The sequence below is a fragment of the Colletes gigas genome, unplaced genomic scaffold, assembly GCF_013123115.1.
Source record: "Colletes gigas isolate AHSC1104 unplaced genomic scaffold, ASM1312311v1 Colletes_gigas_Sc00113, whole genome shotgun sequence".
NCBI lineage: Eukaryota > Metazoa > Arthropoda > Insecta > Hymenoptera > Colletidae > Colletes > Colletes gigas.
The window spans coordinates 1-20052 of NW_025106738.1; the positions used below are offsets into that span (position 1 = coordinate 1).

General features: G+C 39.8%; 2 protein-coding genes, 1 long non-coding RNA gene and 1 pseudogene across 5 annotated transcripts; 1 reads left to right on the top strand and 3 right to left on the bottom strand.

Moving 5' to 3' along the window:
- Positions 1-408: 408 nt before the first annotated feature.
- LOC122404170 lies at positions 409-4496 on the bottom strand (annotated as a pseudogene).
- A 176-nt stretch (positions 4497-4672) lies between these two features.
- Positions 4673-6550, top strand: LOC122404168 (UPF0598 protein CG30010-like). 3 transcript variants are annotated; one of them, XM_043408093.1, is made up of 6 exons: positions 4673-4909; positions 5443-5645; positions 5742-5790; positions 5861-6081; positions 6154-6295; positions 6382-6550. In XM_043408093.1, exons 2-6 carry the CDS (start codon positions 5496-5498, stop codon positions 6402-6404), a joined length of 585 nt encoding a protein of 194 aa, XP_043264028.1. In that variant the 5' UTR covers positions 4673-4909; positions 5443-5495; the 3' UTR covers positions 6405-6550. The 3 variants fall into 3 exon arrangements, with proteins under 3 accessions (XP_043264028.1, XP_043264027.1, XP_043264030.1); XM_043408092.1 differs by having other exon boundaries at positions 6154-6534; XM_043408095.1 differs by lacking the exon at positions 4673-4909 and having other exon boundaries at positions 5445-5640; positions 6154-6536.
- A 61-nt stretch (positions 6551-6611) lies between these two features.
- Positions 6612-8740, bottom strand: LOC122404167 (angio-associated migratory cell protein-like). The gene is given in 9 exon segments (XM_043408091.1): positions 6612-6722; positions 6801-6982; positions 7050-7250; positions 7314-7510; positions 7727-7871; positions 7952-8175; positions 8178-8207; positions 8279-8638; positions 8724-8740. Coding segments are annotated over 8 exon segments (1350 nt in total). The 5' UTR covers positions 8577-8638; positions 8724-8740; the 3' UTR covers positions 6612-6649.
- A 4316-nt stretch (positions 8741-13056) lies between these two features.
- On the bottom strand, positions 13057-14513 carry LOC122404166. The gene is made up of 4 exons (XR_006259698.1): positions 14153-14513; positions 13616-13937; positions 13302-13508; positions 13057-13178 (listed from the first exon to the last, which is right to left on the bottom strand). It is a non-coding gene; the product is annotated as an uncharacterized LOC122404166 (long non-coding RNA).
- Between the last annotated feature and the right edge of the window lie 5539 nt (positions 14514-20052).

A 20052-nucleotide genomic window follows, 5' to 3' on the forward strand; every position in this document is an offset into this window, starting at 1 on the left:
ACCCCAAATCTTGCCGTCGTTCGTTAAGGCGATTCACCGTCTGGGGGGTAATTCCTCACCGTTCTATCTGACGTCATGCTCGTTAATCATAATCAGCAATTATAATCATAATCACTCAGTCCGATGCCGATCACATTGCCAAACTACGAATATGGCTCGAAACAATGCTGTGTACCTAAGATCTTGTGGTGCAGATCCGAGAGTAAATGATTTGCAAGGAACGATGACGGTCTCGTGAGGAGAGTACAGCCACTCATCGATCGTGACACGCAGTCATGCCTATTAAGCACTCGGCCTCTGACATTCGTTGAACACTCCATTTGTGGATAGCCGAACGCGGTATCGATCTCGCGAATCTCTGTCGCGGAAAAATATTGATTCAGTTGATTTTGGACAGGGAAACTATACGTAAGATACACATGATTCGCGAGCTCGACGGTGTAGGAAAGTTTCGACGTCCAGGCCATAGTTTATCAGCACTGATGAGGAACAAAATTCCTCTTTCTCCGTGTGTCTGTCAACGTTCGGCCTCAACTGCTCGAACGTCTATCTTAGGATTCGGGGGCACTGAGCTTTATTCGATTCTTCGTCGCGAACGTCGTTGTGGTGGTGGAAGCGTTGCCGCGGACAGCGACGTTGAGTAGCAAAAGTTTCCTATTCAGCGAGGTCGACCTAGATTGCGCAGAATTCGGCTATTAACGCGATCGGAGGGGGCTGTGCCTTATACTATTAATTCTGCAACAACGTTGAATTCAATGTATCCACGATAGAAAGCTTATGTAATCTGCGATACACCACAGTTCTCGACTTGAGTTTGATTCAAACAGAAACATTAATATTTATTCCATCGGTTCATCAACTCGAGAACTCACTGTACTTGTATGAACATCTGCATACTTACTGTACCGGATAATCGCTTTCGTAACCCGTTCTCCGTCTCTACAACTACTCTGTCTCTTTAAGTATGCTGGGAGAATCCGGGCTAGGTGCTCTATTCTTTAGTTTTCCATCGATCGCATCACTGGAAGAACGGCACCATTGGTGCCACACGCGGTGTCAACGTGGAATTCGACCTCTGCGGCCTAAGGGTTGTGGAAGTGTTCCTACGTCACGGTAATACGTATCTTTTTCCAGGAAGAGGAGTAATACTACCTGTCTAAGGGGTGGTATAGAGGCGAGGTTCTTCGACGCTCTGCCAAGGCCATTGTTCGTTTGAAGATTTTTGGTCTGACTCGTCGATGTGACTGTGGTTTCTTTGAACGGGCGGCGATGACTTGATTGGCTGAACGCGCACTGATACTGGCTTTGTTAATGATAACGTCGGCGCTGGTGGAGGTGGAGATGACGGTGATGATATAGGTGGAACTTCCTCTGGCTCCACCGTACTTAGATTTGACATTGAGGTAGAAAGAGTTTGTAATATCTGTGGTTGCGTAGGATCTGGAAACGAACGCGAGCGGAATAATGTATGAACGAACACTGCGTAAATTACATGCAGAAGCAAACATGGACAATTTTTATTTAAACGGAAATGAAAGGTAACTATTTGAAACAATAAATGTTTTACATAATTATTATATATATTGACAAGTATCGTTTATACGATGAAATAACTGCGAAACAAGATACTACCTTATATAGTATTTCAAATAACGTAATGTCAAAAGTGGCCAGTTCTGTGCGGAGTTTGTAAGTCGACATTCATGCAACGTTCGTATAAAGGAGGAAAAAGATGGGAAGTTTGTTTGCATGGAACTCACCTACATCTTGAGGCTCCTGGAAAGCCTCAGGTTCTGGAGGTGGAGTGCGAGACACTGAAACATACCGTGCATAGCATGCTCATTCACAAACTGTACGGCGCAACATCCATCTTTCAGATGCATTTTTATTTTCAGGCTTGCGACGGTAGGATAGTCGAGAGTTAGAGTAAAATAAAGTTTAAGTAAGTTAGAATATACAACCGAATATTGCAAGAAAGAACCAGCAGTAAGATACGGATATACTTACATGACCTATTTGGTTGAAAGACGTCGTGATATTCGGTGACATTGGGTATATCTGCGTACGTTGCTTCGTCTTCTGGGTCAGTTCCAGACTTGTCTGCCTCTTCTATTGTCCGTACGTCTAGTCTATAAGTAGAATAAGTAGTAAATATTTATTCTACAACCACATGCCACTCAATTATTTGAACACGAAACAACTATTTCAACTTACGTATGTTTTTTTAACTCGGGTGGCCTATCCCTGGAAAAACTTTTCTTAACGAATTTCCGTGACTGAACGGAGACCGGATGTCGACACCCCACCCAATGGAGCGATTTTTTGTAAATCGCATACATATAGGACAACGTTGGCAGTGTGGAAACTTGCACCAATCTGAAACGGTTATAGAAATAGGTTTATACATACCCGAAATCTCGGGTACCAAAAAATACGGGTTGGGTGTGGTTCGAGTTTGTTTGTAGTACTTGAATACTTAGGCAAAAGTTTGTAATATTTGGGTACACGAGAGATTGTGATATTTGGGTGAACGAATGTGAATGTTTTCTTACACGCGTATCAATTGTTATCAGTAAATATTGTCTTACCAGCTGGTTCTGAGCAACAGCTATATCCTGTACCTTCACCCAGCCCGTTGGTACTGAATCTAACGTTCGACCTGGTTCCCAGCCGTACACTTTTAACACATCGTGGCAACCAGCAAAAAGACATTCCCCGCCTTGACTAAAATAGAGGCACCTAACCAGAAAATAAAACATTTTCTAGACATTTCGTCGAGGACGAAAGTGACGCCAGAATCCTGAACCAGTTTAATCGAGCCTACATTAATACGTACCGAATTGCAGACGAATGAGTCTGGTCTGTAGATGATACAAGTTGAAACGATTCCAAGTCCCAAAAGTGAACCGTTCTATCCGCGCTGCCACTTGCTAATAAGAATTCATGCGGATGAAATTCTACGGTTGTTGCCGGTCCTCTGTGTTCCGAGAATTCTCTAAGTTGTCTACCAGCTCTTAAATCCCACAACTAATTAAAAAATAAAATATTTGTAAACCATTATCGCTAACGCGTATTACGTAAAATTACGCGTATTACACTAATTGATACCTTGACCATTCCTTCTTCTCCCGCGCTGGCTATCCACTGGCCATCCGGACTAAATTTTAAACTATTCACCATCCTATTGTGCCCTTTGTAAGTGAAGATACAACCTTTCCTCCTAATATCCCACAGTTTGATCGCAGTGTCTAAGCTACCAGATGCCAACAGCTCCCCGTAAGGATGAAAATCCATGCAACGTATGCCTGCTTTGTGTCCTGTTAACGTGCGTGCCAATTTGGCATGCTCCAAATCCCAAATTTTCAATGCACCCGTCTGCGAACCAGCGCATACTAGATCTTCTGTTTGTCCAAATTTTACACATTCTATTGGTGTAGTGTGACCGCTCAAACTCTAAAAATAATATAACTAATTTTGGACCAGTAACAAATGGAATATGATCACAGATGTATAATTTACAATATAAATATAGCAATCTTATTAAATTGGTTTCAAGAGAACTATAAAGCAATACTCCTACTTTGGAATGTCCAGTCACTATAGTCACTACAATATGTACTACTGACTATACAAAAGTGTTCAATGGTTATGATTATGAACAAAATTAGGATAAATTAATATTTAATTTTTCCCATTTATGAGATACAAATCCTACATCTACATCAATTATGATTCATGTTTAAACAAATGATTTTACGGAATAAACAAAAATACCATGATACAATTCTGCTTCCCAACTGCCCATAGATTCACTTTCTTGTCGTCGCCACCAGTGACCAAAACGCGTCCAGACTTGTGACCTAATGCCAAGCAATTGACGTTGGACGTATGGGCAACAAAATCCTCTGTACAGAAAAAAATATTCTTATGCACAGAATGACCTGAACAAAGATGTCAGCTTTCAATGACATTCGCGGCGACAGTGCATTTCCCATTCGTCGAAGGTTATGACCATAATAGGAAAACGCATCGAACAATTCGTCGGTGAATCCCGTCCGACTGATGTGTAAACATAAATTGTTTACCCGTAACGGGAGAAAAGAGCGCCAGAACGGTAATTCGTTGGACGCGTACATCGTGCACCGACGAATTGAACAAAGTGCACGTTTCACGCGAACAGGACAAACACTTACGGAGTTTCCATGACCTCTTCGTGGACGAAGCCATATTCCGGGAACACAGGACCGCGTTGTGCACGACTTATTTGGCAACGACAACAATACGAGATTTCAGTTTGCAGATGCACAATTTTTTTTTGCTCGAGCTTGCGGGTAACATTTTTACTTCGTGTTATTATCTCCGAGCGGTGACGATCGTTCAACGGGGCGGCAGCATCTCGCCGCGGTCTGGTCCTGAATGCAATCCTTTTCCTTGAAATTTCTGTCTGTTTTCAGAAACCGTTCGTTCCACCTCTTCGTCGTATCTCATTTCTTGAATCTGCCTGTCCGTGGGTAGCGCGAACCAACGTGACGTTGAAAAATATCGAAGTTTCTGTTTCTATCGAGATTACGTTCCAATCGATCGCGCCAGATGTCACCAGCTCTTCGATCAATTGAAATCGACCGTAACAAATGTCGATAGTATGTTGATGTAAAGACGGGCGACCGTCGAGTATATAAACGCGCGATAAACCGTTATTGGGAAAGAATATTGCAAGTCGTTAATTATCTCATTGGGCTAAGCCGCATTGTTACGATATAAGCATTCTTATGATATAAGAAGAGTTTGCGTCATACGGTAAACAGTTAAAAGTGAGGTTATGAGTTTTGAACAAGCTATAAGTAGAACTGAAACGACTCTAATGTTTGAGTATTCGAGTATAATTATTCGAGTATCGTTATTTAAACATGTGAGTATTCAAATATTACTATTCGATCATTCGACCGTACGATAGTCAGTTAAAAGTGAGGTTATGATATTGAACGAACTACAAATACAGCTGGGGCTTTTCAAATATTTGAGTATTCGAATGTCATTATTTAAACATTTGAATATTCAGTTATCATTATTCGAATATTGAATATATGAAGTTATTATTCATATATTTGCTCTATGTAAATAATGAAGATACCGATGATGTATTTAAATATCACATCTTGCCATCAGCTGATTCTAGTCACGCTGACTCACGCACACGCACTAAGGTTGTGGTGTGTGAAATCGATGATTTTTAGGAAATGATCAATAATCTATACATACAAATACTAACTATGAACAAAATTCACGTTAACATAAACAAATAGTCTAATACTCAAATATTTCAAAACAAAAAAGTTCGACAATTCCGATGGTAATTAAAATTTAATCTACCGAATAGTCATGAACTATTTGTCGTACAAAAATAATTGTTCCGAAACAATTTGAAATTTTGCTCTTTTACAGAGGTCACTCGTAATATTTTAATTACATCGATTGAATCTATTCGGAGTTGTAAAATGTTTTTACGTTCGCGTGTACTCGCGATCGTAGCTAAAAGATCGATTTATTCCGAGATACTTAAAAGGCATTGCGCGAAGTATGTGCAGGGACAGTCGCCAGAACCTCGAATTCGAGAATACTTTTATTACATCGATCATCAAGGCATGGTATAATTTAATTCTTTATTAGACACGAGATTGCAAACATACAGAAGTAGCATCAAAAATACGTGTATTATAATTTTTCTGCTTCGTGTGCTGTAGTTATTTCTGGATGATGCTCGCATGAAAAACTTTACGTCGTGCTTCAAAGGTTTGCATCGACATTGAAGAAATTTGTTAAATGTTATGATTTGTACGTTATACTAGATATCTGGTTTTAGATAAAAAATTTTTGGCATTCTTTTTCAAGCACTTGAAGAAAAATGTCACAGGACGATATATCCACGACTTTCCGTATGTTTCTCTTTGCGGTCTGGAGAGAAATTTTGTCAGATGCGATGATTTGCCGATAGTGTTCACGAAAGTAATTAGGAAAGAGAATAGCGAAACAGGCAAAGAGGAGGATTGGTTTGGTTATGCCCATGCAGAAGAAATGCTAATGGTATATCCGGTTTCAATAAGCTTCTAAACAATTTTGCAATCGGGTTGATTTTTAATAATAAATTAATTATAGGTGCCGTTTCAACCAGAAAGATTGTACATGAGTGTTCAGTCAGGAAGAGTATATCATCCTGCACCAGAAAAAGCAGGAGGAATCGGTCTAGTGAGATCAAAAATTGCAATTGAATTTAGTTCATTATTCAGTTTTGAGAAAGGTGAAGAACATGGTCCGACTCATTTTCTGTGGAAAAATAAAAGATACACTCTTGATGCAGAATGGTGCAAGAATAAAATATTGCAGGTCACCAGCTAAAAAATAAATGAACTTCAACTTCAATTGAAATAAAAGATGAAATATATGTGGGATCGGAAATCCTCATACCCACAGAAAAGGAATCGTTAACATAGGAATAGTAACGATACGGCGATGGCAAGGTTAGTAGAATGGTTTTGGCCAGTAATTTCTCGATTCCTATATATATATATATGTATGAACAACTTTCATAAAATGTACATATATTTTAGATAATAACAAAGACTTTATAATTTTCTCAAAGTAATAAACTACATTAAGGTAGAGATGAAATATCAAAGATTCTTGCTGTACCATCATCGGAAGTCGTCAATATACTTTTTTCATCTCTGAAAAACATTTAATATTCCATCGCATTTCGTTCAAATTCTATCATAAAAATAAAATAATTCGTTACTTCAACTTACTCGGATATAAATAAATCATAAATGTCTGCTGTGTGTCCTGTGAATGATCGCAAACATTGACCACTTCTTGCATCGAAACACCTGAGAATACCATCCAGTCCTGCTGAAAACAGGATGTGTGTGTTTCCTTTCCACACCAATTTGGATGTACCGTGTGCTTGATCTATTTTACACCTAAGTACCTAAGTAATTTCAGAAGAAATCAGTATGCTGAATAAGGTTACAATCGATTAAGAAAAGTAGTATTACCTGTTTTGGGATATCCCAGATAAAGATTTCTCCATTAACTGTACCAGTTGCGGCAACTTGGAACGCGGGATTTTTACAGAAGGCAACCGCTTCTACCCAGTTGTTATTCCTGTCATCATTATCAACATTTTCACCATCATTATTGACATTCGTAATATTACTTTGCTCGAAATTATACAGGTTTTGCAGAACAGAAATAATCTAAAAAGGTTAATATATTATTTCAATTCTTATAGTAAATACAAAGATACAAATTTACATTACCGTGCCAGTGTTTGCCATGCTAAGTATAGTCTTCCCATCTACGTCCGACGAAATGATTAGATTATTATTTGGGTGACAATCGATATCAGTTATGGTAGAAGAATGGCCTAGTGAAGAAGAACTTGATATTTCGGACAGCGTTTGCAAATCTATTACTTTAATCATTCCGTCTGCATAACCTAATGCAACACGTTTACCTGAAAATTTGCATTCGATTAAAACACGAATTTTTGTAAAAAAAAAAAGCATAATTTTGAGTCAAAATAACGCATACATTGACATATTTTTAAATGGGTAATGTCTCAAAAGAATGTTTTGAACAAGAGTAGATCAGTTTTTGATTGGCTACAAATTGCAATAAAAAACATTTCGAAAGGAGTATCTAGCATAAGAATAATTTAAAAAACAAATACCATCTGGAAATATTGCTCCAACTTCAATTCCATATTTGTAACCATTGGTAAAATTGTGATATTCAGTAGGTACTTTGAACCTATATAATTCTCCATCAGTATTTCCTACAAATAAATTGCTTGAAGTAGGATGCCACTTTAACCACTGTAATAACAAATAATTTTTCAGTTTACTGTCAATCAAAACAATGCAAAATGCAATTACAAAAATTAGAAAAAACCAACCGTCAGATCACCTATATTATAGCTGAGGATTGTTTCATTGTCAGGTACTGTACAAACATAAACAATACCACTCATATCGCCAATAGCTAAGTACATTTCATTTGGACTAAATTCACAGAAGACTATACTATCTGATAGTTTCCTAGCTTTAAAAATAATTTCTCCAGATGATGTATCCCAAACATAAGCTACATTTCCTACACCTCCAGTAACAGCCAATTTTTACTTCTAGTCAGTGATCCGCAAAAGATGGAACCTACAGTTTTAAAGTAAAAGTAAAATCATTTACAATCTTAGTGATAGTGCAACATAGAGATTTTTTTTAACCTGGTTTGTGGCCGGTGAATACACAGATTGCATCTTCCAGAGGCTCTTCGTCGCTTGAGACTTCATCTTCAAAGTTCTCGGACTCATTCGTATCTATCACTTCTTCCATGTCACCCGCGTATAACATATCATCATCTTCCGTTTGGTCAATCATGTCTGACGAAAGTGGTATATCTTTTTGAATCATCGATGCGAATCGAATGTATGGCAGGCCACGTTTGGAAAGGTTATAAATATATTCGAATGAGCAGATGAAACGAAAAAAATATCGATAATAATCGTTTATCGTGTCCAACATAAAAAATGATTATCTACGTTCAAACGATTAGATTAAAACTTCTAATATATCGTTCTTGAACACTGAAAATTCAAATTTCAATTGACAACGTTTCGTTTCCATCACCATTTATCACTCATGAACAAACACCAAGCTATTGGGACTCACCATACTGTTGCGACCTCCGCTGGTATGAATCTGTGTATTATGTGAAGTTAGCTCTAAGACATAGGGATATCAAGGTTTGATGTGAGAGCGAAATTCGAATTCCATTGTAACGGGGAGATTTATTGTAAGCATGCGAGTTCGTAGCGAACAGCACAGCTGGAAGGTTTTAAGCGACACCTAAACGCAGAGAGTTACGAGGGCCTGGGATTGTATTCAAACTTTCCATACTACAGTTGGGCCAGGCAAGGATAGTAAATAGCTTAACTTTTTCTTTCACATCTGCGTGCCAAATTTCGGCGAACGGGCAGGGGCTCGTCTTATAAAATCATTTTTAATTCTGTCCTCACTTCCAAAAATTATCGGTGTCCTGCAAGGGTAAAACTCAGGTCGAGAAAGGCCGGGAGTCATAAAGTCATAAACTTTGTTCGGGCGGCGTCTTCCTGACTCTAAGGGGCCCGCTTACCTACTTTCTAGATGTTTATGTAATGTATTGTTGCGTGACCACGCGAACGTAGCCCCAGAAATATGTATAATCGATAGGCAAATTAGGAGCGACATTCAAACCAACTAGCGTATTGTAATAAACAACGAAATCGTACGCTTTTCAACGTGGGCGATCAAGCTGGGGGAAGGTAGAGAGAAAGGAAGGCATTTCTTAGATACTTAGTTTCTTTTCTAAAGGCTGTGTCGAATTCAAGTTTCCATCATTCCTTTAGTTTATTGTTTAGTTATTTCGGACCGTGCCGAATTAGCTATTTCCGTTAAGAGTTTCAATGGTCTTGACACACAGCAGGGCCTCGCGACACTTCGCTTCGAGTTTCGTTTACTTTCACAAGGGTCATAAATTTTCTTAAGGGTTGCTTAGGCCGCTAGCCTCGTTTTCTCTCTCGACTCCCACGCTCTCTCTCACGCGCGCCCGCTCCAACATGGCCGCGTAACCTCCACCTCCACGCGGCTTGGGGGTGGATCATCGATCTATGACGATCCGGATGGAGGGAGCAAGGCACGAACCCCGATTGGACCAGGACAATCCAGAGGGAGGATCGAGGAATATTCCGGAGAAGGGATGAACATCGAGGACGACGAGAAGATTTCCGCGGAGGAGCAGATCGATTTCGGAAGTCAACAAAATTGTATCTAAAAGTCGAGACGACGACGAATAAATCTTACCAACCATTTTTCGAACTTACATAGTCGTTTGATTTTTGCGCGCCTCGCCGAGCAGAGCGGTTCAGCGCTCCACGGGCACCAACCCACCGTCCTTTTTCCCTAAACCACGATCTCGGGACGCAACAAAATTTGGTGACAGCGGTGGGATTTGAAAAAGAAATTGAAAGACAATTTATTCAATTAACTTTGCCGGCTCGCGAGTGGATCATTTGTGTGTTAAATTAGTGCGAAAGGTACATTCTCTCTCTCACGGGTTTTTCACGGTTTCCCCGTGAGCAAAGGGGCGAATGCCAGAGGTGGGTGGTTTTCAGTGGCCGTGTGAGAACTCCCTGGAACCACATGTACAATTCGATCGGAATCTGACACACATCATCTCTCGACAACGGAGCGGAAACGATCTTTTGGAGTATCCCAAGTACAACGAGGAGCTGCAACGGTGAAATTATCTGAAATCAACGTGCGAGACGAAAAGACAATCAATAGTTCACGTAAGACGTATATTATAAGTTTATATGCTTTCGATTAGGTTTAAAGCAAAGTTGATAGTTAATTAGTTTATTTAAATCGTAATTTTATATCAACAACATGTTACGTAGTCGTAAGGCAATGAGGAGACGTTGGAATCGGTTAATTAGTTTAAATATATCCCGAGAATTTGATGTCCGGGATGTATCCGCTGAAACTCTTAGAGAACCGGCCAATGATTGTATGGTACAACCGGACATTTCAAATCTTTTGCCGGTGCACGCGAGTACCCCAAGGCTTGATTCGCCGAGTTTAGATAATGAATTTTATCGCCCTGAGGTAATCAATGCTGTTAGCCTGCCGTCAGTTGAATCATCTGAAATTTCATATCTATCGTTAAAATTAGCCTCCGACCTGATTCCGCGCTTTGACGGGAAACCTGGTTCTCTACTTAAATTCACTAAACAGTGCCAACTTATCGATTCCCGAGTTAAACCTTCCGACCGTGGAAATTTATTAACTATAATTCGCAATAAGATCGAAGGTCCTGCGGATATTTTAATTTCAAATCGTCCAGAACCAACAACAGTAAGCGAGATCATTGGCCTGTTAAAGAAAGTGTATGCTCGGTCTTTCGACGTTGATCAGATTCACGGCGAACTGAGGGGTTTGCAACAAGGGATATACGAGTCGGTAGAGTTTTATGGGGCTCGGGGCCGTGAAATTTTGAGCCGAGGGTTAGAAGCAGCTAAAGAAAAATTTAACTCCGAACAGCTAATAGGAGCCGCGGCTTTATTAAATCAGTCAGCCGTCACAAACTTTAAACGTGGTCTTCAGAATCAAAATTTGAGACTTTTTATTTCGAATGAACCGGATAAAACATTTGATGATATAGTTAGTATCGCGAGTAGATTGGAACAAGAAATGGCAGACCCCGTAAAGCAATTTTCATCGTCAAATGTTCGGGTTGCTACCGCTAGTATCAGCAATATTAAATGTTATAATTGTGATCAGGAAGGCCATTACCGTTACAATTGTCCTCAACAAAAAAGGAATTTTCATAATCCATCGGCTCCTGAAAGGTTAAGATGTAAATTTTGTAGAAAGACAGGGCATACCGAGTCGCGTTGTTTTAAAAAGGGAAATTACAAAAATACTGGGATGCAACGTGAAACTGTTATACCCAAGCCGCAACATTTAAACTTAAAGGGGGCTCCGCGGGGAAACGCGAAACGGAGCGAACCCCTAATTGCGCGTCCCCAGTTAAACGAACATGCTTCCACTTCGACGTGAAAGGTGTTGGTCGATTGCCTATTTTAGGGTTATCGCATAATTCATTCCATAAGGGAATTGGCAATTTTCTCATTGATACTGGCTCCCAACTTAATCTAATAAAACGTAAAGGCATTATTTCTGGCTTGTTGGTGGATACTGTCGTTAGTTATAATATAGTTGGTATCGATAAAGGAGGTCTTAGCACTCTCGGTGAGGTGATCATCGAAATTTTCGGTATTGGCGTTAAATTCCAGATCGTCAACGATGAGTTTCCGATCTCGGGAATAGGAATTTTGGGTATTCCATTTTTGGAGCAGCAACAAGCGATATTAACATTCAAGGACGTTGTGGCTAATAGTCTTCGGGTTGGGGGGCAGGAATTGCCTCTTCATACAGGGGTTTCAGTTAGTTTACCACCTCGCATGAAAACTCTCCTAACCGTCCCTGTTAGAAATATTGAAAGACAAGAGGGTTATATAAGGAAGTTAGATACACAGCCGGGTGTTTACGTAGGTGAAGTACTGGTCTCGCAAGAGAATGGATTGTTAGGATATTCGCTATTAATACTACTCACGATAGTGTGACTCTTTCAATACCCCCCGTTGAATTAGAAGAGTTTATTGAAATTCCTCCTTCGCCGCGTTCGGCTCGGACGGGAAATCCAAATAAGGGTCGGTCCAAAGCCGATGCTACTAGGCTCGTTCAATTGGCGAAGCTTCTCGATATGCAGGGTTTGAGCGATTCTGAACAGGCTAGTATTTTAAAAATCGTGAATGAATTTCCGTATCAATTTTATCTGCCTTCGGATAAATTAAATTCCACTAGTACAATCAAACATAAAATAGTGACTACGGATGAAATACCTATAAATACGAAACAGTATCGGTTTCCACTAGTTCACAAAGAGGAAATACAAAAACAGATAGACTCACTGCTTGAAAATAGGATAATTCAGCCATCTGCTTCTCCTTATAATTCGCCTGTTTGGGTTGTACCTAAAAAACCTGGCCCTGATGGTAAGCCTCGCTGGCGCATGGTGATAGATTACCGTAAGTTAAATGAGAAGACTATCAATGATGCGTATCCTCTCCCTAATATTTTGGATATCTTGGATCAATTGGGGGCCGCCAAGTATTTTAGTACCCTCGATCTTGCCTCTGGTTTCCATCAGGTCCCCATACATCCGGATTCTAAATCCAAGACCGCTTTCTCAACTGTTAATGGGCATTATGAATTTAATAATATGCCCTTCGGGCTTAAAAATGCTCCAGCCACGTTTCAGAGGTGCATGGATTTGGTTTTGGTTGGTTTACAAGGAGTCGAGCTTTTTGTATATATGGACGACATCGTCATATATGCTGATTCTTTGGAAGAGCATACTCGTAAATTGAGAATTCTCTTGGCTCGGTTGCAGAATGCCGGTTTTAACGTTACAACCCGAGAAATGTCGATTCTTGCGACGAGAAGTTGCCTATTTGGGTCACGTTATCTCTGCCAAAGGAGTGAAACCAGACCCCGGGAAGATCACGGCTGTTAAGTCATTTCCTATTCCAAAAACCAGGAAGAATGTTAAACAGTTTCTGGGGTTAGTTGGTTATTATCGACGTTTTATCCCTCATATGGCAAAAATTGCTAAACCTCTGACACGATTGTTGAAGGCAGAAGTACCTTTTGTCTGGGGTAAAGATGTCAAATTCGCTTTCGAGAGTTTACGTGATATCATTTGTTCGGAGCCGTTGCTCCAATTTCCCAACTTTCAACAGCCATTCCTCGTAACAACTGATGCTTCTAATTATGCAGTCGGAGCTGTATTGAGTCAGGGTCAGATCGGAAAAGATCTCCCAATCGCGTATGCATCTCGGACCCTTAATGACGCTGAAAATAATTATTCCACCATTGAAAAAGAATTATTAGCGATTTTATTTGCAATTGAACATTTTCGACCGTATTTGTATGGCCACAAATTTATTTTAGTCACTGACCATCGACCGCTGATTTGGCTGCACAATGTAAAAAATCCCACTTCCCGTATCATGAGATGGCGTATTAGATTAAACGAATACGATTATGAGATGGTCTATAAACCTGGGAAAATCAATTCCAATGCAGATGCATTATCCCGAAATCCTGTTCTTGTCGATTCTCAAAATATCTTTCCTTTTCCATCTAAGTGCTTGACAATTCATACCGAGACTGAAAGTACGGACGCCTCCCCTCCAAGGCGTTTGCAAAGGGTTGTCGTAGGCGCCGACGATTTGCCAATTGCAATCTCTAAGGAGGTCGGGGACATTGACGTTGACGGTTCTATGGGAGACGAAAATGAACGTTTAGTTGCGGGAGTTTTTCTTGTGGATAGTGAACTTAGTAGTGGGTGTAATGAGACTGATAACGAAACAAATCATTCGGGTTCGGACTCAAATGATAGTGACGAGTATCATACGGCAGATGAGGAAGAGACATTTCCTTCCATAGAAGCATCTCTCCAGGGAGGAAAATCCTCTAAAGACTTAAATACTAACGTAATGAGTGGAGGATCGCTCCGCAGAGGTACGGAGGACATGTTTCGACTCGGGAGTCTGTCGGACATCGGAAAGGCCGACTTTGAAGGCACCCCGCCACAGGCACCGTTAGGGGCTGTCTCTGTATCTCAGGGTAAAAGTGCTCTGCCAGAAATTGGCAACAAGAGCCCCCGTTTCGTGTCGAAAGCGGAGACTCGGCACCTTCTTATTCCCGACTCATTTCGTGGCACTGGCTGTGCGCAGACCAGTTTATCCCGGATGAGGTTGTGGCGGAGTGTGGGCGAGTCTGGTGCTTCAGGAATGACAGAATCAGGTAAAGAACGGACACGATCCTCCGTAGAAAAAGTATATGAAAATGACTCTCATACCCATGATAGGTTCAAAGTTCTCTTGACAAATTTCATTCCACCCGTACAAGCATCCCCTCCTTCTTCATTTCCAAGTATCATTTATTGCAAGGACCATCTTTATATGCGGAAAGACAATCTTCTTCATTTTTTTTCTACTGATTGTCAAGTTTCTTCACAAATCAGTAATGATTTGTTAACACAAGGAAGGTTTTCCATTGGTCAGGTACAATCGTACAATGTTCACGTGGGTGAGGCAATGGTTTTCCCCGGTGGAAGCCAACATATTTTCCACTTATTTTCCAAGGTGAAATCTGCTGAACAACAAAATTTTAGACATCTCGCGTCTTCAATATCATCCCTAAAAAATCTCATGGAAACATTAGGTGTGATGTCCATCAGTTTATCTAAAAGTAACAATAACATTGAGCCTATTGAATGGAATTCTCTTGAATATCTTTTAAAGCAGACATTTAATAGTTCACAATACAATATTACGGTTTGCACTGGTGAAATCATTTCTCCCCCTTTATCAAGAAGACTTTCGATTATTCGGGAATATCATGAGTCTGTAGTGGGTGGCCATCAGGGTGTGACTAAGTTATTCAAAAGGATAAGGGAGGATTTCTATTGGACAAAAATGGGGAAAGATATCTCAACTTTTGTCCGCTCTTGTTCCAACTGCCAAAGAAATAAAATTCTTTCTGTTAAAACTAAACAGCCAATGCGCATAACAGATACCCCTCAGAGAGCTTTCGAGAAAGTACAAATGGACATTGTGGGACCGTTACCTGTGACTAAAAGGGGAAATCGGTATCTGTTGACTCTGCAGGATAATTTGACGAAGCATTCTGATGCTATTCCTATATCAACTATGGACTCCATTACTGTTGCAGTTGCTCTTGCAGAACAGTTTATAAGTAGGTTCGGTTGCCCTCGTGTTATTCAAACTGATCAGGGAAGTAATTTTGTTAGTGAAATAATGAGTAACTTTTGCAAAATATTCAAAATACAGAGAATTACATCAACGGCATTTCACCCTCAATCGTTGGGCTCTCTTGAACGAGCACATCGCGTTTTTATAGATTATTTAAAGCATTATTGTGGAAAAAACTGATTGGGACGATTGGATACGCTTTGGAATATTCTCATATAATACTTCCGTGCATGAAGCTACAGGTTTCTCCCCTCATGAGCTTATTTTCGGTACAAAAGCCATCATACCATCAGAATTTAGTCGCCAAGAAATACCGCGAACTTTCGTTGAACATCTAGATGATTTGTTTACTCGGATCACGACTACTCAGGCTACAGCAGCGATTAACCTAGAACAGGCAAAAGAAAGGAGTAAAATAAGGTATGATAAAAATGCAAATCCCCGTAAATTTATTGTAGGTGACGATGTGTATTTACTTAGAGAACCTAAGACATCTAAGTTTGATTCTAGTTGGCTAGGACCATATAAAGTAGTTGAAATATTTAACGATCTCACTATTGAAATAGCTATAGGGAAAAATAAGACTAAAATAGTTCACGCGAATAAACTTAAGTTAGCCTGTATAAGGCTAGATCCAGTGTAAATAGTTTAACCATAAGTATTAGATATATTGCTGTATTTTTATATGAACTATATTGGATAAGAATATTTAGATAAGTTTGGTTAGGGCGTTTGATAACTCCTGGATGTCAGCTATGCGTTGTACTATAATTGATTTAATATTACCTATATAGTAGTAGAATAACTATATCTTATTACTGTAAAATGTTATGATATAACTATTATTCTTCAACTCGCGCTTCCTGTGTGACAATGGGTGGACCGAGTAGCTCGTTTACCGCGGGCTAGCGCGGGAAGAGGGGGTATAGTTATAATCGTCTATTGTAAAGTACTTATTCATTCAATTTTGCGTACTTAAGTTAGTATTGATGTATTGTTTTCTTTTTGAAAAGTTGTTTCCATTGGAAACATCTTTTGTATATGAAGGGAGGTGTTGCGACCTCCGCTGGTATGAATCTGTGTATTATGTGAAGTTAGCTCTAAGACATAGGGATATCAAGGTTTGATGTGAGAGCGAAATTCGAATTCCATTGTAACGGGGAGATTTATTGTAAGCATGCGAGTTCGTAGCGAACAGCACAGCTGGAAGGTTTTAAGCGACACCTAAACGCAGAGAGTTACGAGGGCCTGGGATTGTATTCAAACTTTCCATACTACAGTTGGGCCAGGCAAGGATAGTAAATAGCTTAACTTTTTCTTTCACATCTGCGTGCCAAATTTCGTCGAACGGGCAGGGGCTCGTCTTATAAAATCATTTTTAATTCTGTCCTCACTTCCAAAAATTATCGGTGTCCTGCAAGGGTAAAACTCAGGTCGAGAAAGGCCGGGAGTCATAAAGTCATAAACTTTGTTCGGGCGGCGTCTTCCTGACTCTAAGGGGCCCGCTTACCTACTTTCTAGATGTTTATGTAATGTATTGTTGCGTGACCACGCGAACGTAGCCCCAGAAATATGTATAATCGATAGGCAAATTAGGAGCGACATTCAAACCAACTAGCGTATTGTAATAAACAACGAAATCGTACGCTTTTCAACGTGGGCGATCAAGCTGGGGAAGGTAGAGAGAAAGGAAGGCATTTCTTAGATACTTAGTTTCTTTTCTAAAGGCTGTGTCGAATTCAAGTTTCCATCATTCCTTTAGTTTATTGTTTAGTTATTTCGGACCGTGCCGAATTAGCTATTTCCGTTAAGAGTTTCAATGGTCTTGACACACAGCAGGGCCTCGCGACACTTCGCTTCGAGTTTCGTTTACTTTCACAAGGGTCATAAATTTTCTTAAGGGTTGCTTAGGCCGCTAGCCTCGTTTTCTCTCTCGACTCCCACGCTCTCTCTCACGCGCGCCCGCTCCAACATGGCCGCGTAACCTCCACCTCCACGCGGCTTGGGGGTGGATCATCGATCTATGACGATCCGGATGGAGGGAGCAAGGCACGAACCCCGATTGGACCAGGACAATCCAGAGGGAGGATCGAGGAATATTCCGGAGAAGGGATGAACACCGAGGACGACGAGAAGATTTCCGCGGAGGATCAGATCGATTTCGGAAGTCAACAAAATTGTATCTAAAAGTCGAGACGACGACGAATAAATCTTACCAACCATTTTTCGAACTTACATAGTCGTTTGATTTTTGCGCGCCTCGCCGAGCAGAGCGGTTCAGCGCTCCACGGGCACCAACCCACCGTCCTTTTTCCCTAAACCACGATCTCGGGACGCAACAGTAACAACCCTGTAGGGAGCATAAAGTAACTCCCTAGTTGGCGCCGATGCCAACCGTCGAGATAGAGGCCGGGGTGCACTAGGGGATTTGTCTCTGGACACTCCCTGGCAGTGTGGCCAGATCGGGCATAATTGAGTGCATCGAAATCGACAACAGTGACGACGAACTTCCTTAGCGTCTAACGGAATGGTGGGGATAGCAGTCATACACTACCGCACGAGCCACGTGTACGTGAGCTCGGCACTTCGCACAACTTCGGCAAATCGATAAAGAACGCTAGTGTGAGCCTTTCCTTCTTGCTCTTGTAAAAGACAAAACAACTGAAATACGACCTCGCGATAAGTGGCATACGATTCCAAGTCTCGACTGCCCCAGCATTTTTACTTTCCGACCTATATGTAAGGTATAAGGAAATTTATAAAGTATCATAATGAAAAAAAATTTTGAAGTTTTTTTTTAGCGGAAATACACGTTGTAGGACCCCCCGATCATATTGTGACTATTGAAAAAAACGATATTTTTTTTGTTCCTATGCTATTAACATGAATGCATTAAACGACTAACAAGGAACCATCGCGAACGGTCCGGCTTCGATTTTGATGAAACTTTGTACACATATAAAGCAGCCAAAAATAATCGACACGTATTTTTTTTTAGCTGCGGTAACTCGAGTTTAAGGGGTGAAACCACCACTTGAAGCTTTGGCTCGAAACGGCTATCTCGAAAACGGAAAGACATACAAAAAAATTGTTAATGGGCGAGGTTGATGGTTTCTTATGTACAATAACATGGTGTTAAAAAATTTAAAAAAATACAATTTGTTTATAACAAAAAAAATTTATTAACTTAATTTTTCATTTTATTGAAATTTTCATAATGACAAAAAATGACGAGCATTTTATTCCAAATCCATTGGTATGCGATTTTTTAAAATTGCCTCCTACAGTTTTGCAGATTTTGATGATTTACATCTTGCGCGCACTTCCATTATGGTAGTAGCCGTTCTAACTTTGATTTTAATGAAGCACTGTAGGCTTGCACTAAATCAAAGTTAGAACGGCTACTACCATAATGGATGTGCGCGCAAGATGTAAATCATCAAAATCTGCAAAACTGTAAGAGGCAATTTTAAAATATTACATACCAATGGATTTGGAAAAGTTCGGCCACCCTTGGGAAAAATTTTAATGGGAGATTCTAGAGGCCAAAATAAGACGAAAATCAAGAATATCAATTTGTTGATTGAGCCTTCGTTAAAAAGTTATTAAAAAATGAAATTAAAAAATTTCAAATCGTTCTAAAAAAATTATTTTCAGTTGCGGGAGTCAATTTCAATCATTTTTGGTCAATATATATACCCCCGAAATCCTACGCACTTTTGAGAAAAAAATTCGAGAATGTGTGAAATTTTTCAACAAAATTAAAAAATTTCAGACCATTATGAAAAAATTATTTTCGGTTGCAGGGGTCGATTACAATCATTTTTGGTCATTACACATTCCCCCGAAATCTTGGGCATTTCGGAGAAAAAAATTCAGTACGGGCGGAACTTTAAACGTTAATAATTTCTTAACGAAGCCTCCATCAACAAATTGGTATTCTTGTATTTTTCCCGATTTTGTCCTCTAGAAGTAGTGCAAGCCTACAGTGCTTAATTAAAATCAAAGTTAGAACGGCTACTACCATAATGGATGTGCGCGCAAGATGTAAATCATAAAAATCTGCAAAACTGTAGGAGGCAATTTTAAAAAATCGCATACCAATGGATTTGGAATAAAATGCTCGTCATTTTTTGTCATTATGAAAATTTCAATAAAATGAAAAATTAAGTTAATAAATTTTTTTTTGTTATAAACAAATTGTATTTTTTTAAATTTTTTAACACCATGTTATTGTACATAAGAAACCATCAACCTCGCCCATTAACAATTTTTTTGTATGTCTTTCCGTTTTCGAGATAGCCGTTTCGAGCCAAAACTTCAAGAGGTGGTTTCACCCCTTAAACTCGAGTTACCGCAGCTAAAAAAAAATACGTGCCGATTATTTTTGGCTGCTTTATAAGTGTACAAAGTTTCATCAAAATCGAAGCCGGACCGTTCGCGATGGTTCCTTGTAAGTGAATTTCAATAACGAAAAAAATATTTCGAAATTTGTTTTTAGCGGAAATACACGTTTTAGGACCCCCTCATCATATTGTGACTACTACAAAAAAACATATTTTTTTTTTGTTCCTATGCTATTGACATGATTGCGTCTAAACGGCTGAATGAATTTC